The sequence below is a fragment of the Lasiodiplodia theobromae genome (assembly GCF_012971845.1).
Source record: "Lasiodiplodia theobromae strain AM2As chromosome Unknown scaffold_40, whole genome shotgun sequence".
NCBI lineage: Eukaryota > Fungi > Ascomycota > Dothideomycetes > Botryosphaeriales > Botryosphaeriaceae > Lasiodiplodia > Lasiodiplodia theobromae.
In genome coordinates, this window is record NW_023336520.1 from 374368 (window position 1) to 389821 (window position 15454).

Sequence of the window (15454 nt, forward strand, 5' to 3'; positions counted from 1 at the left end):
AGTCACGTACCTAGCCAAGACATAGGGCTGGCGGGGGCACTCCGCCCTACTCCGCCCTAAAATGCCTCTGCAAGCCGACCCCGTCTACCATTGAATGAATGCCTCGGCACAACGCATCAAAGTTTGGCATAAGGAAATAATAATGCGCTTTCGCCACGTCTTGCTGTGCTCCTATCAAGTGTGAAGAAGTGGCCATCCGCAAACGCTGCCATAGCATAATGAACGAAGAAACCATCCTCTGCCGATTTCGTAGAAACATACGCCAAACACCCCCCCCCCCCCTCGTACCTCTACCAAGCAAGGAAAACCTCGTGACTCCGTGACAAACAGAATTATAAACGAAAGACATTAGTGGACCGCCAGACCCCTCCGATCAACAGCAGAAGGAACAGCACCGAGAATGATTCATAACCGCGTTTCCCCAAACCCCCCGCCCCCCGTCTTTGAGATGGAAAAAGCGTCGAAGCCCTGACAAGACAATAGATGCATGCAGAAGAAGAAAGAAACAAGGAAATATTGCGGTCTTTCGAAAGGTAGCAGATCAGGCTGGGTATAGTTCAAAGGGCGGCCTCGGGCAGGCGATGCAAAGGAACCTGGAAGGATGAAGACGAGTGCCAGCATGACCCTATAGGTGGTGTAAGAGAAAGCTCAAGACGAATTCTATGCAGGACTTCTCCAGAAAAGGGGGCTTCTATCACTGAAGACTTCAGCAGGACGGAATCTGTCGGGCATCCGAGATGCCTTCATACTTGACTGTGGCAGGGCACAGGCCTTCTCAGCATCCGCCTTCTCATCATCTTGCCCGCAACGTCGTGGTCATAGCCGAAGTCTTGGCGGTCCCTCAACAGCCCCGCAACAAGTCTGGTGGCGGCGTGCTACCAGCGACGTTCTTCACCAGGGCAAAAACGTATGTATCGAAACCCGCCCACTTCAGGAAGGCGCAGCAGCCTGCTGTGCGCGTGGCTGCTGCTGCGCGACGACCTCGCGTGCATAGAACTCAACCAGCATGGTCCCGTAAGCTTCCATCTCCTCAAGCGGCACGGCTAGACGGAAATCGTTCAACAACAGGAACTGAAGTTCAAGGTGGTTCAATTCTACAAGCGGCAACCCGCCAACCTGAAGCTCGTTAGTTCATGCCCCAGCATGCTAGTGGAGATCGCAAGCTTACCTTGGCGTATCTCGAGTTGGTGTAGAAGATGTCGGAAAAGAACTTGCTTGCACAAGTGACACCGGCTATGACCAGCCGATGGATGTTGAAGCTGTCAACAACAAAGAACTGAGACAGATTGTACGGATCGCACTCTAGCGGAGGGTCTATTTGCTGTGGGGGCGATGGCGGATGGTCTTTGACTGTGGCGTCGCCTGGCTTGGCCGGCTTCCCAAGCGAGCCGGATGGCGGAGGCGTTGCAGCTTGAACCTGTTCTGGCCGCGGGGATGATCCGCCAAGCGTAGTCCCAGACATAGACATGGAGCTTTTCCGGCTCTCGTCGCTGGCGGCCACAGAGCGCTCCAAAGACTGTTGGTTTGCCTGGCGGAGGCTCTGCATCAGCCCGGAGTTTACGCGCTCGGTCATACGGTCGAAGTAAACCAGCAGGCTGAGGAAAACCTCGTACGTGGTGGGACAGTATTTATGTATCCGGGTAAGATAGCTCAGGATGGAAATCGTGGGTACGTTCTTGCCGTGGAAAGCGAGGACGCTGGTTGTCTGCTGACTGAGCCCGGTAGTCCCCTCGGGCGGGGGTATTTGCCGATGCAAATGTTCGTGCTGACGGTCATTGGTGGTAGTGATCTTGGTCAAGAGGCCTGCCACCATTTCAATGATATCCGACACGGGCATCTCGCTGATCTCATACTGCGGGCCAACCTCGTTGGGGTTCTCACGCGCGCGACGTGCGGCGCGAGTCTGCGAAAAAGGGCTGGTCTCATCGGCAGCGAAGCTCTGAATGTGAGACAGGCTTTTCACCTTTATCCGCTTCGGTGAGGCGGTTGCCCGCGGCGAGGCCTGGGCCGAAGACGAGGCCGACGACGAGGGCAGCACGGCGGGGCGTGGAGCTGGCGGGGCTGCGACGGCCTGGGTAGGCGTCTTCTGCGACGAGTGCGGCTTGAAGCGCGGACTCGGCGGGGGCTGCGAGGGTGTCTGGGATGGATTGTAGTGCTGTGGCACGGCGTCCGACATGGGCGTGTCGACGGGCGCAGAGGCAGTGCGCGAGGCGTGATGGTCGTTGTGCGACGGCCGAGAGGATGTCGATCGCTGAGACTCGTGCGGCTGGTGGTGCGAGTGCGCGGCGGCACCGAACATGGTTTGGTAGGGAAAGGAGTGGTTGACCACGTCGCTGCTCGTAATCACGATGGAGCCCATACCAGCGTGTTGAGGCGGGAGGACAAAGATCTGGCCGGCCACAGAATGTCAGCAAGCCTCAGACCAGCGGCGGCGGGCTCGAATCTCGTCTGTGGGGAGGGGCGGTCAACGCTCGATGCAGGGGGGTGCGAGTGGAGTCGCAGCGAGCAAAGCTTCGGGCACGTACTTGGCGGCGAGGCGCGCCAGAGCGGGAGAGCGACGGCGAGTAAGCGCGCGGGGCCCGTGGCTTTGCCTGTGACGTGCTGCGGCGGCGAGCGTCGGGTGGAGAGAAGGATGGCAGCCGCTGGAGGTAAAGGACAGGGCTGCGATAACGAACGAGCCGCGTTGCTGGGCGCAGCAACACCGGCCGGTACTAGAGGACGAGAGCCGGACCCACGCTTACCTCGAGGAACAGCTCGGCCGCGGGGACGAGGGGCGCAACAGCGAGCGGGGGGAATTGGTTGGCGATGTGGTGTGGTGTTGCAGAGATGCGCAGGTTCTCGACGACGCAGGCTTGGACTGCCAGGGTCGGTCGTCGTCACAGTCAACGCCTCGCCGATCCTTCCCTGTGTGCTGATATACGTGCCACACCAAGAGCACCCGACTTACGTAGGCAGCTGAAGCTACCATCCGGGCGTAGATGTACGTTTAATAATTCTACATTTACGTCCGGATGGTAGCCTCAGCTACCTACTCAACGAGCTCAAATGCTGATAGAAATTAGTTACGATGGATTAGGTCTTTCGGCACCCACTGTGCCGCGTTCCCTTGCGCACTCTCCGCCCGTCCAGCGGTAGGCCAAAGAGCCAGTGTACGGCCGCCCAGATCCGCGTCTCGCCGGTCGCCCAGCTGCCGCCGCCACACCGGGTGCCGAAAGATCTGAGCCATCGTAAACTAATTTCCATCAGCTACCTACGTAAGTCGGATACCCTTGCTCGCGAGGATAATTGCGGGTGGCCATTACTTTTGGCACCTACGTGCCGCTGCAGAGCCGCCGCATCTCGGGATCGTTGCTCTTCTTGGGTATGACGCTACCCGACTTGCCATTAAATCTATGCTACAGCACTGCCTGCGCCAGCCCGGCCTGCATCAATCATGCTGTCGTTGCTCGTCTACGATTGCCTGCCGGGGCCGCGGTAGTCCTGGTCTGGCAGGTACAGGTGCCGCTGCGCGCCGTTCGCGGTCAACACCACCATGCGGATCACGCCGCCAGAGCTGCCGTCCCACTTGATGGCCTCCCGCAGCGCTCCTTTGACAAAGTTCACGCCCTCTTCCTCAGTCATGCCCTCCCTCCAGTTCGCATCGCAGTAGCCGTAGATGTACGTCGACCCAGAACCGCCAATAGCGTAGGCCTGCTTGTGTAGGGAGCCGCCGAGCGGGATCGAGTAGACTTGGCCGCCGTGGCGGGGGTCGTAGCCTGCAATGATCATACCCGCGCTATGCCACCGTCAGCCAGACGCCCGTTCGGCAATGTGGTGTTCACGACGCACCTCAGCATGTCCTTGTTGTCGTAGCAGAGCTCCTGGAACAGGGCCGCGGCCGTCTGCGTGGTCGGCCTCTCATTGTTCACGATGCCGTACATTCCCAGGTGGTAGTGGACGATGTCAGCAACGGCCTGCGTGTCGGCGGCCGAGCCGGAGCGGCAGCACCATATCGTGTCGTGCACCTGGGTAAGTTTGTCGGTAACACGGTTGGCAATGTAGGCGCCGGTGGTGGTCCGGCTGTCGGCTCCAAGGATCACGCCGTCCTTGAAGTTGATGGCCATGCTAGCACAGGTCAGCGCGGCGGACGTGGTGGCCGGGAGCAGAGTACGCGGCGGACATACATCGAGGTTCCGAGGCTGGGGCACGGGTTAGCAGAAGAATACTGGAGGCTGAGACGGTGCAGACGTACTTGACCTCGCCCTTCTTCAGGTGGTTCATGTCGACGTGGATACCATCTGACGTCCGTTAGCTGCTGGAGCTGCGGAAGCTTCAGGCGGGAGGCGGCCTACCTTCACCCAGCACTCCGATCGGCTGCGAAATCATGGCGGCGGCGAGGGTACGGAGGCAATCGGCGTCGGAGAGGTGCAGAAGGGCGGCGTGATGGCGGGCTTGGGGTGCGGATGGGATGTGTGTGGTGTCGTCTGCAAAGCTCTTGTTGGAGCTTCGCTGTTGGAGCAGCCAGGCAGGCGGCTCCGCGTTGGCCTCGGCGTTTGCCGCCGGGCGCGTCTGAGCTTGCACCTACGCGACGATCTCTCCCTTCTCGCGCTCCCCACAAATGCGTTGATCTTGCTGAACTCCTGAGGCGGATACATATACCTATGCTCGCGCCTGCTGCTGCCTGCTGTCGTCCGCGCCCGCCTCCGCCTGCCCTTGCTCACACTGCCCGGGCAGCCGCGACTCATGACCTGGAGATCACTGTTCCGACTCTCAGGTAGCTCGACGCCGGCGACCAGTCCTCCGCCTTCCTCGCCCACCTCGCCCAAGCTGTCGCACCACAGCTCGCGCGCGTCTGCAGACTTCGACGCCGACGCCTACTCGGCCATGGATTCGGTCTTCTCCTACCTGCGCATCCCCATCCTCGCCTCCACCGGCATAGCCACCGTCCTCAGCGGCGTGCTCTACTTCAAACAAAAGTATGCCTCCAGTCCACCACGCGCTCAATGCGCCCCGCGACTCAGGGCACGGCGCTGACCTGCACCCACCCAGTGATATCATCTACCCACGCAACATCCCCCCAGGCGCGCGAACAGATGTCCCTCGACCCACCCAATTCGGCATCTCCGACTTCGAGGAGCTGATGATCCCCACTCCTGACGGCGAGTCGCTGAGCGCATTCTTCATCCGCCCCGCCAACAAGCAGCATGCTCGCAACGTCACGTTCCTCATGTTCCATGGCAACGCTGGCAACATCGGCTACCGGCTGCCTATTGCAAAGATACTCGAAGCGGAGCTGGGCTGCAATGTCTTGATGCTGCAATATCGTGGATACGGCCTGTCTACTGGCACGCCTAACGAAAAGGGTCTGACAATCGATGCGCAAACCGGTCTGGACTACATCCGGCAACGCGCAGAGCTGCGTGGCACCAAGATTGTCCTCTACGGCCAGAGCTTGGGCGGAGCCGTCAGTATTGGTCTCGCTGCAAGGAACCAAGAGCAAGGCGACATTGCCGGCATTGTGCTCGAGAACACATTCCTCAGTATCAGAAAACTGATCCCCAGGTGAGTGCCTCATTTCCCTCGCGCTCCTCTCTTGCTCTAGTGCTGACGTTGTCAGTGCTTTCCCCCCGGCGAAATACCTTGCGCCGTTGTGCCACCAGATTTGGCCGAGCGAAGACCTGATGCCGAAGATCAAAGACGTCCCCATTCTCTTCCTCAGCGGCGTGAAGGACGAGATCGTGCCGTAAGTTTTCCCCGGCGCGGAAGCTGGTTCAGCGTCTAATTGGTGCCAGGCCGTCTCACATGGCCAAGCTTTTCGACCTTTGCGTTGCCAAGGCGAAAGTCTGGCGCGAATTTCCCAACGGCAGCCACAACGATACCGTCGCTGAGCCCCTTTACTTCGAGTACATTGAGGATTTCCTCCGCAGCCACGTGCTTCGCAAGTCCAGTCCGGAGAAGACTGCGCAGGCTAAAGTTTGAATCGGGCACTGCTCTCCACCTGAACATGGTTACGAACGATACCCCTGAGAATAGCGTCGCATTTCTCGTCACTGCATTGCCGGCAAGGGGCCGGCTTTCGATTTTCGCCAAGCGGTTAGGCCCGGACGAGTGTTGCTAATTCTCTACCATGTTGGCTGGGCTCTGCGCGCACTAGGAGGACATACCGGAGTTATCGGACCAGGGCGGGCCGACTTGCTTCAGTGGATCCCTCTACACAATCTGCCCGACGTCTCTGCAGCTCCCGCTTCTAAGCAGTTTTAAACGGGTCTTAGGAACGGGAGAGCTAGTGTCATCCTCGAACAGTACTCTGAGCTGAACGAAGCGGGAAGACGAAGTCAGGTCATGTTCTTATTTCAGGGGAATGACCGACGACAAGGACATATTTCCCATTGTAGCGGTGGCTGAGACTAGCAGAACACCGAGGTATCGCAATTTGACATGCAGGGCAATGATCCCCGAACAAGCGCCAGAAGAGGCGCGTTATGGCGCTGGCAGAGTCGCTAAGAGTGCGAAGGGTAGGAAGGCTTGAGTGGAGATTTGGCGCATACGAGTTGTTTCTTTGAAAGTAATTTGCAATTGCCGATCGAACGAGGGGGCGGTTCTCGAAGGATTCTGAGCAAGAAAGGTCAATGTAGCGGCCAATGGGACGGCGGCGATATTAGGAACTAACCGGGCCGAGTTGCTGCAGAGCCAGGCCCGGCCCGAAGCAACAGTGCCAATAACGCTGCGTCTCTGCAGCTATATTTTCATGCTTATCGGGTGCAAGCATCTTCCGTTTGCTCCCGCCTGCGTATGGGAATCATGTCGCTAGAAGCGGTGGTCATCAAGTGAAACAAATCAGTCAAACTACGCGCGACTAGGACGTTCAATTAGGTAAACGCCGCAGGAGCTCGACAAATCTCGCCCATCCGTGTTGCCGAATCCTACGTCACTCGCCAACAAGGGACATAGCAGTGTCCGCGATGAAATGGCAGGACTTGCCATCGTTCTCGCTGCCAGAGAATCGCTAGTGTGGGGCCTGAAGGACGCAAGGCTGGTTGTGCTCTAATGCCCTCAAACATTCACGGGCGCGGAGGACATCATATCTAACGACGAGCGCCCCATTTTAGTCAATTTTTGATTTAAGCACATATCCTCTGAGCAAGAGGGAGGCTGGTCAAAGCTGTCTGTTCCTGGGACTGGACTGTATTGATTTAGTAGCGTCAGGGCGACAATGCCCAAAAAAATAAATTCAGCAGCTCAAGTTTCTCAGCCCTTCATGAGTAGATTCTTTCAGTCATAATTACACTTGACTCACACAGGAGAGCTATGTCTAGTATAGATATTATTGTATAACTTCTGGGGCTATATTGACATTCAGGTGGTGCTTATATAACCAAGATACATGCTTAAACAATTCCCTCTGTTGTAGTGAAAGGCCTTTTTTTTTTCTGCTACTCTGTACATTCAAATAGCAGCTTCTTCCACACGCAACTAGACTTCCGAACAGTGCTACAATTATATCACGTAGAGCTCACGAAAAATTCGACGTCTTACCGATTTATTTCTTCCTCTTTTAAAGAGGGCGAAAGCACAAGGAATAGCACTTGATCTGCTTGCACCAGTATGTATAATTGCCTATTAAAAGAAAGAAAAGATACTGAGCCCTGCCTATCGGCATTCTTACAAACACCTGCACAATTACTACTTCGATGCTGTCCAGCACACAAAGCCAAATAACTGGGGGATATCCTTGTTCTACCTGAGGAACGCGCCACCCAGCGAGTCACCTTGACCGGCGACAGCCTTACGGCCATTGCAAAGGAGTACCGAATGGACGACCTCGGCCTCGATCTGATAGCCGCTCTTGCGCCAACGCTTGTTAAGCCAGTCGGCGAGAGCCTCGGACGAGCCGCCAAAGTCATGTTGGTCGTACTCCTTGAGAATGAGGGCGACGATAGGAGCATCAGGGAAGAGGTAGGATTCGGTGGTCATTGTGTTGTGGAGGAGGGGCAGTGGCCAGTCCTTTTTCTGTGGAGATTAGCCGCAAGGGGGGAGAGGATGGGATACTTACCTAAAGTGTCTCTAAATTAATCTTTTACAAACAGAATTCCAATCGCAAGCGCCGCACTGCGAACTGAAAAAGATTGGTCTTTGTTGTGAAAGATGTAGAGAACCGCTGTGGTGTGATGATCTCGAAGACGTCGTCGGAGCTATATATCGGTGTGCAGCGGTTCCTTTCATAGGTAGATAAACAATGCTTTTTGTCGTCGGGCTTTGTTTGCTACGTTGACGTCGATGCAATGAGTCTTTGAGAGGAATTGATTGTTCTAGACAAAGGTGCGAAATGGGAAAAAGAGAAAACAGATGGAACACAATGGGTGGACACAAAATCCAAAGCTGATAATCTCGGCAAGTTGTAGAAATCGGTATTCATCCGAGGGAGTGGAGAGTCGCACCTTCAAAGATCATTTCGGGCAATAAAAAATAGTCTGCTCGAAATTCAATTGCAAGATACGTTGCGTCTGTTATAGATGACCGAAGTCTTCGTTCTATATGCCACAAAGAGCGTAACATCTCCCGCAAACAAGATGTACGAGGATAGTAAAGTCTCCCAAACCCAACTTTGCGGCACCATCTGTAGATCTAGCGCATAAAAAAGACTGAAGGAAAAGAAATTGGCAAAAGAGACCACCAACGCCTTGCTCGATGCTTTTATTTGAGAATCCGACTATGCCTCCGACTTGATCATGAAAATCTCCCTCAGCGCCTGCGGGTCCATCGACGCCTTTTTCTTCTGGGCAATATACCGTTGTCGAACAGCGAGACGACCTCCAGCAAAGCCCGCAGTTGGTGTGCTCGTTCCGGACGCTGGGGCCGAGGTATTCGCTGAGGGAGTGAATTCGTCTTCCGAAGATGAGCTGTCCTTGCTTGGCGCGGTCTTCTTATCCTTCTTCTGCTTCTGCTTCTCCTTATCTGCACTCTTCGACTCCTTCGCTTCCTTCTTGGCCAATCGTTCGAGTTTGCGTGCCTTCTTGGCCTCCCTCCGTGCCTTTTTATCGAGCTTTTCCTCATCCTCCTTCTCCTCAGCCGAAGCATTGTCAGTTGAAGGTCTGTCGCCGTTGGATTTCTTGGACTTTTTCGACTTGATTTTTTCTCCTTCGTTGTCGTCCTGGCTGCTCTGATCCGGGTCCTTCTTGAGGTCTGATTTCCTCTTCCTCCCGTTCAGCGACTCGCTCTTGTCATCCTCCGATCGTTTGCGCTTCTTTTTGGCTGCATCAGGACTTGGGTTCTCCACTTCGGCAACGGTTCGCTTCGCGGACTCTGCAGGCGCGGTGCTGTCCTTATTGACGAGCTTCTCGATCTTGTCACCAACCAGGAGACCGCCGCTGACGAAGCGGATGCCACCCCAGCGCTGGTTGGTGTAGACTTGGAGTTTCAGATCCCGCTGAGCCGACTCCTCCTTCTTGAGCTCTCCATCGCTCTTGCCGTTCAGCCTGCCGAGCAGACCCTGAAAGGCGCTCAAGCCGAACGTCTCGTTTTCCGCCTTTCCTCGCTTCGCGCCCAGACCGAGCGTATCATCCTTCACAGCGACTCGGATATGAGACGCGTTGGCGGCCGTGTAGTGAGAGGCGTGCTTTGCATCTTTGGCACCAAGGAAAGATCCCGGGGTCCAGCCCTGCTTGAGCAGGATCTTGTGGCCGAAGCGGTCGGTCGACTTGCTCCAGTGAGTGTTATTCGGGTCGGCCGAGATTTTTGTGCGACTGCAAGCCGTCAGCTACTGTGCGGAGGGGTGGTCCCCGGGAGTGTGACGTACTTCTTCGGCCCTGCGAGACCCATTGTGAAGCTGAAGCGGCGCGCGAGCGTAGTGCGTGCTGGGGGCTCGAAATTTTTGGCGCGGCGACAAGACGATTGGCAACCTAGGCGGAGGTGCTCGGCGTGCGGAGCTTTTGTTTCGCCGACGGGCAGCTCCCGTTGCCGCCAAGAAAAGGTCCAAGTACAACTTCGTCTAACCACCACGATCCCAACCGCGGCTTTGCACAACCTTCGCAATGTCCGGACACGCCATGGATCAGCACAGAGCATGGAGCCAGTCTGCTTTGCACCACGGGGAGCCAAGCCAGGAAGATGACTTGAATGGCATGGTCGACAAAATGCTCGAATCCGTAAGCCGCCGATCGGGCTGAGTCTTGGATTTCACTCTGGCGTCTAACGCTCACGCCTCTGTCACCTGTCGCGGCTCGTTCCCATGTGGAAGATCTATCGTTGACATGGGCAACGCAGACAAGAGACCGCCGAGAGGCCAGACGCACCAGTCTTGGGAGTCAGCACCATACTCGCAGAGCCGACACCGAAGAGAGAGTCGACAAGTCTTTTGACGACCACGGGATGCAGGCGTCGGTTGCCAGTTCCTGCACACAAGCACTAATGCTAACCGTGCTCTCAGTCTCCAGCTTCGCAATGCTCAGACTGCACGTTTGATTGAGCTCTTGAGGCGGCAGGATGAGATTGAGCACTGCATGGCCGCCAGCGTCAAGCTACTCGAACGAGCCTTCTTATCGCAGTCGGTAGAGCTGAGGACCGCACTGGGGAGTCGGATGGCTGAGCTGCAGTGAAAGACGTCATCTCGAACACCTGCACAAAACTTTTACGCAAAAGTGGAGACGAGAAGCCTTGGACTTTTGCTCGTCAGAGGCGGGCTTGCTTTGTAACATTGCTGATCATTGCTGGTCTGACTCGCTGGCACATTCTCGCAGAGAAGACCGGACCACGCGCCGTCACATACGTAGGGGGGGCCTTGTGTGCGCTGACTCTCAACATGCTTCTATTTGCTGAGGGCGTTTCAAGGAAATCGGGTAGCCATGCAGGGAGCCCAACCGTGTGCAGGATGCGAGGAACACGTTACATGGCAGGCAAGAAGAAAGAGTCCAAGGGGAGGCTCTGGCCATGCGTGAGAGAAATGACGGGTCGCGGCAGCTGCACGAAAAGCCTTGCGAGGCACAGGTGTTTCAACACCACAAGGGCCAGGTACTGGCGCACGACGATAACGGCAGCCTCCCCGCGGCAAGTGATGCAGGCGCCCGCAACGCAACGCAGGGTCGGCATGCCGCGTGCCCCGTGCGCGGGCCCGTGCGCGCAGGTGGGAGATTGACAGCTGAGTTTTTCCTTGTGGCCCGCGTCACATGGGATTTGGCGGAAAAGACGGTCGTGGGCGAGTCAGGCGTGCATTGCGAGGCCGGCCGTGTTTCGGCGGTGCGGGAGCGTCGACGTTGGCAGAGGGAGAATGACCTTGCAGCGCCACAGCCTGGCTTCAGGGTTCAGCAGGGCAGGGTCCGTTGGCCGGGCCCAGAGGTGGCGACGCCGCATCTAGGCCCCGCCCGCGCCCACGGCGCACCCGGCGTCGCCTCCCAGCGAACCACATCGCAGTTGCAAGCCTTCAAACCACTGAAGCCAGCTCTTCCCATCTGGCGGGTGCATGCCTCCCCATCGCACCCAGAGCAGTCCATCACGACGGCCGGACGTGGCGCCGCGTTTTGCTGCCGCCCCGTTACACGCCGCACTAGGCGACGATGGTCCAGCTGCTGCATGCCATGGCCTGATCCAACAAGTGGATTTTTGCTCTACCGGCTGCCGCTTCCCCTTCGCCGTCGGTAGCTGATCCTTCTCGAAGCCCATCTCTTGTGTTTCGTAGGTTTTGCCGCCGTGGTACGCCAGAGGAATCTACTTATGCTTAGTGCATTTGCTTTTGCATCCCCGGGCCAACTGCGTTCTCAGAGCGACCTCGAGCTTCGGTCACTCATGGAAACTTCGCCCTGTGCTGCTCGCTGCGGGGGGGAAAAAAAAAGTCCCCGCCCCACCGCTGACTGGAGCACTTCGGACTGCTCTGGCCAATCTCGCTGCCGGCCTTCCCACCGCCTTCTGTGCACGCCCGTGGGCTCCACGCCTGCGTGACTGCGGAAATAGGGATGTCCAGATTTCGTAAGCCATCCTCGGCGCCCTCGCTGCTAACCGGCTTTTCGTCGACGCCACTTCGTCATGGAAACGTGGTCGGAGCTCTCACCAGTTCCACAAAGCCACAGCAGCGGTCCGGTCGACTTCCCTTTTAACTGCTTTCGCACTGGCGAAGGTGCTCCTTGCTTTGGGTCAGACGGGGGCTGATGCCCGAAGCGTTGCGACGGCATTTTGCACCAGTCCGTCTCCGGGACGCAGGTCGCGTCAATGGCAGACACCCTCGTGCCTTTCGCCCGGATTGGCGGGTCCTGTCAACGCTTCCATCATTTCGGCTCGCCTGCTTGCTGACCTTGCCGTCGCTGGCGAGATGGGACGGGGTTCCAGGAGGCGGGGCAGCTCGACCTGAAACTTGCATTACGGGGGGGCTTGACGTGGGAAGATATCAAATGGCTAGAGGATCGCCGCGAGATCTAGAGCAGGGCGAAATCTGAGCACAAGAACCGCCATGTACCACGGATTATAGGAAAAACGAAAGCCCCTTGAAGGAGACGAGGGAGCGAGGTGAAACCACGGGTGACTGAAAATGATTGGATAGAGCAAGCTAGATACCTACAGAACATCAGTCCGTACCGGTATACATTAAATGACTTCTGCAGCCACAGGATGTCATTAGAATCGTTGCTTTGGTGCGCCAAGGAGGGCTGCGACACAAGAAAATAGCATCCTGGCCCGGCAGGATACCGCTCTCATAAAGAGGAGGGGGAAAGCGGACTGAGAAATAGTGGCGCTCATGCGATGCAATTGCCGAGCTTCACAATGGTCAGGATGACACGAACCTATCAGAAAGGCCGCATCTGCGGTCCAGCCACCTGACTAGGCATCGGCATAAGAGGCATCGAAGAAGTCCCAGCAGCCGGAGGTCCGAGCCGGTGGAACATTTGGACGAGACGCTTTCCGACGCCCGGTTCAAGTTCTGTTCCGTCTCTTGCTATCTTCACTTCTCTGTTTGCGTTCCAAGGATTCCGGAGCCCTCGTGTCCTGTAGAAGGGGAGTCGGTTCGTTGAAATCCATTCGATCCTGAACGGCTTGCCCCAGGTTTGCGGTGCGTTAAGACCATCCGCTTCGACCGGTTGCACCGACCCATCCGGTTTGTTTTCTTCCTCTTCGTCTTCAGAAACATCGGCTTCCCAGAAAATGGTGCCGCGTGCGGAATCGTCAATGATACGTCCTTTAGGAGCCCATTCTGTCGCGGCTGTGGGTATCGATTTTGGAGTGTCCGATGCTTCCGAAGCTTGGGTCTCGGGGACAGAGTGTATGAAGTCAATGCCATCATCACTGATCGCAGAGGCCATGCGGGCGTAGCCAAAGTATTCGCCTGATTTGTTCGCAGAGAAAATCAGGTAGACGTTCTCGGCAGCCTGTTCGCAGTCAGCAACGGGCCCTAGACCGCTGATGGGGTGGCGTGGGCAGTTTACGTCGTAAGCTCTGTTGAGAACATCTTCGTTATGCGATTGAGTCGCCCAAATGCCATTACGGACACTGAGCTCCAAGTCTTGAAGGGTCAGACTCTTGACGATGAAGAACTTCTCTGCGACCTTGTTAGGTGGCCCATCTTCCTGGACCTCGCCCTCAACGGCGCGTTTGGCCCCTGTTTCGGTGACCGTGTCTGCGTCATGGATAGCAGGCCTGGGAGGTGGAGGAGATGCGCTCTGCTCAGGCGATCGACTCTGCTGACGGGGAATGGACATGGCAGACGGGCCAGTCGGCACTCCAGAGGCGGGAGCAGCGCTTCTCCGGAGACGACATACGAGTCGAACGCCATGGAACCGCGAGTCATGGAATCTGTGCATGGCAGCAGTGCAGGAGGCTTCGGTCTTGTAGTTGACGAAGGCACAGTTGCTTTTGGAGATTAGAAACAAGCTCTCTATGTCCTTGCTGGCTTCCCGAGAGAAGTGATCCTTGAGGTCTACGACAGTGGTGCCCGGGGGGAGATTACCAACCCACAGGGCGTGCCCAGACTGTCGAGGCTTGCGAGGTGGACCGCGCGGGAGAGAATTATGGCCCGAGTCTGACGCAGCTTTGGCGGTGGCTGGGGGCACGTTAGCTAGGGCCACCTGAGCGCTCTCTGGCAGCGACTGACCTTGGACTGCCGCATGGAGGTCGCCAGCGGGGTTCAGTGCGGCGGCGGTGGGAACAAGACCAGTCGTGCGGAGGGTGTTTTCTAGACCGGAACCAGCGGCCGGATGAGCTGTGGGCAGACTCGCTCGTCGGGAGGCGGGGTTCGTACCGTAAGCCACTGGCGGCTGAGGAAAAGGGCCTGGGTAGTACATGTAAGGCTGGGGATATTGCACAAAGGGCTGATGCAGTTGGGCATGCGCCATGGGGCGCTGCTGGACGGGAGCGAAGGACGGGTAGGAAGGCGAGAATTGGGAAGTGCCGTAGCTGGGGCCGTAGGCGGGCTGGGGCGGGTAGGCCATGGCGGGCTGGGGGTACTGGGCAATCTGCTGCAGCTGGTAGACGACAGCTGAGGTCGAGGCGCCTGAGATGGTGCGGTGGGGGGACATGGTCGAGGTGTAGTCGGGCAAGGCGGCAGTCATGGCGGCCATGTTGAAGGGCGCCGAGGCTGGGGCCTGGCCGGGAGGCATGCTGTAGGCGTAGGCGGGCTGCCGCTGGACTTCTAACGGGTGCGCGTCGGGCGCATGCTGGGGAGCAGGCTCAGGGCCGCTCTCGCTTGACGCATCGCCCATTGGATCCTCCACAACCACGGGCAGGGCAAACCACTGCTGCACCCAGACAAAAGCCATGTTAGCCCATGGCGGCGACAACAACGAAAGACGACGTACCAGCTAAGTATGCTCTCGCGCTGGGCGTGGCGACGGAAGAGGGAGCAGCCGGCGCAGAGATGCCAATCACGAGATGGAGAGAGCGGAGGAGAGGGCGAGAGAAGAGCAGGGCTCGCTTGGAGCGGGTCGAGGCAGATCAATCTTGCGGCGGGCCAGTGAGAGCAGGCAGAGGCGCGGTAGGCGGTGCTTGCAGGAACTAAGAGGCGGCAAAAACGGTCAGACTGGGAGCAGCCGAGAGGCGCGTCATCCTGACAGGCACACACGCCCTGGGACTTACCTTGCGGGTCCGGCGGGCGGGAGCAGATGGGCGGTGATCGGCCGCTGGGGCGCTCGTCCTAAAATAATATCACCCTCGCGCTGCGGCTGGTGTGGTGGCGAGTGAGACCCTGGGCCCGCACCACGGCGGCCCTCGTTCTGGACTGCCGTCCCTCTGCGCGTGCGAGCCTCAGCGCTGGGCTCGGCTAAAGGGAGCCGCTGAGATCTCCAGGGCCCGTAATTTTCTCCTGGCCGCGCCGGAGTCATGAAGCACCCGCCCAGGCGCCCTGGATGCCCGCCGTGCGCCGTGCCGCCCGACAGCCTGGCGTTGAGGTCGACGCCACACCTAACAGCCCGCCGCAGCCCCAGACGTCAGGACCGACGAAGAACACTCCCCCCCCCCCCCCCCCCCCCCCCCCCCCCCCCCCCCCCCCCCCCCCCCCCCC

General features: G+C 57.8%; 7 protein-coding genes across 7 annotated transcripts; 2 read left to right on the forward strand and 5 right to left on the reverse strand.

Moving 5' to 3' along the window:
* Nucleotides 1–930: 930 nt before the first annotated feature.
* On the reverse strand, nucleotides 931–2359 carry LTHEOB_10700 (Cyclin PHO80-like protein; the record flags this gene model as incomplete). Its single annotated transcript, XM_035507375.1, has 2 exons — nucleotides 931–1116; nucleotides 1169–2359. 2 exons carry the CDS (start codon nucleotides 2357–2359, stop codon nucleotides 931–933), a joined length of 1377 nt encoding a protein of 458 aa, XP_035367310.1.
* A 1091-nt stretch (nucleotides 2360–3450) lies between these two features.
* LTHEOB_10701 (Proteasome component protein) lies at nucleotides 3451–4365 on the reverse strand (the record flags this gene model as incomplete). Its single annotated transcript, XM_035507376.1, has 5 exons — nucleotides 3451–3775; nucleotides 3829–4104; nucleotides 4164–4178; nucleotides 4232–4277; nucleotides 4332–4365. 5 exons carry the CDS (start codon nucleotides 4363–4365, stop codon nucleotides 3451–3453), a joined length of 696 nt encoding a protein of 231 aa, XP_035367311.1.
* A 357-nt stretch (nucleotides 4366–4722) lies between these two features.
* Nucleotides 4723–5958, forward strand: LTHEOB_10702 (Bem46 family protein; the record flags this gene model as incomplete). The annotated part of the gene is made up of 4 exons (XM_035507377.1): nucleotides 4723–4955; nucleotides 5029–5541; nucleotides 5597–5722; nucleotides 5772–5958. The coding sequence occupies 4 exons, from the start codon at nucleotides 4723–4725 to the stop codon at nucleotides 5956–5958; spliced, it is 1059 nt and encodes a 352-aa protein (XP_035367312.1).
* A 1758-nt stretch (nucleotides 5959–7716) lies between these two features.
* Nucleotides 7717–7953, reverse strand: LTHEOB_10703 (Amidase; the record flags this gene model as incomplete). Its single annotated transcript, XM_035507378.1, has 1 exon — nucleotides 7717–7953. The coding sequence occupies one exon, from the start codon at nucleotides 7951–7953 to the stop codon at nucleotides 7717–7719; it is 237 nt and encodes a 78-aa protein (XP_035367313.1).
* A 736-nt stretch (nucleotides 7954–8689) lies between these two features.
* Nucleotides 8690–9798, reverse strand: LTHEOB_10704 (G-patch RNA maturation protein; the record flags this gene model as incomplete). The annotated part of the gene is made up of 2 exons (XM_035507379.1): nucleotides 8690–9722; nucleotides 9776–9798. The coding sequence occupies 2 exons, from the start codon at nucleotides 9796–9798 to the stop codon at nucleotides 8690–8692; spliced, it is 1056 nt and encodes a 351-aa protein (XP_035367314.1).
* Nucleotides 9799–10010: 212 nt separating this feature from the next.
* On the forward strand, nucleotides 10011–10574 carry LTHEOB_10705 (MFS transporter; the record flags this gene model as incomplete). The annotated part of the gene is made up of 3 exons (XM_035507380.1): nucleotides 10011–10124; nucleotides 10243–10355; nucleotides 10406–10574. 3 exons carry the CDS (start codon nucleotides 10011–10013, stop codon nucleotides 10572–10574), a joined length of 396 nt encoding a protein of 131 aa, XP_035367315.1.
* A 2175-nt stretch (nucleotides 10575–12749) lies between these two features.
* On the reverse strand, nucleotides 12750–14714 carry LTHEOB_10706 (Yt521-b-like splicing factor; the record flags this gene model as incomplete). The annotated part of the gene is made up of 3 exons (XM_035507381.1): nucleotides 12750–13328; nucleotides 13386–13999; nucleotides 14051–14714. The coding sequence occupies 3 exons, from the start codon at nucleotides 14712–14714 to the stop codon at nucleotides 12750–12752; spliced, it is 1857 nt and encodes a 618-aa protein (XP_035367316.1).
* Nucleotides 14715–15454: the final 740 nt, after the last annotated feature.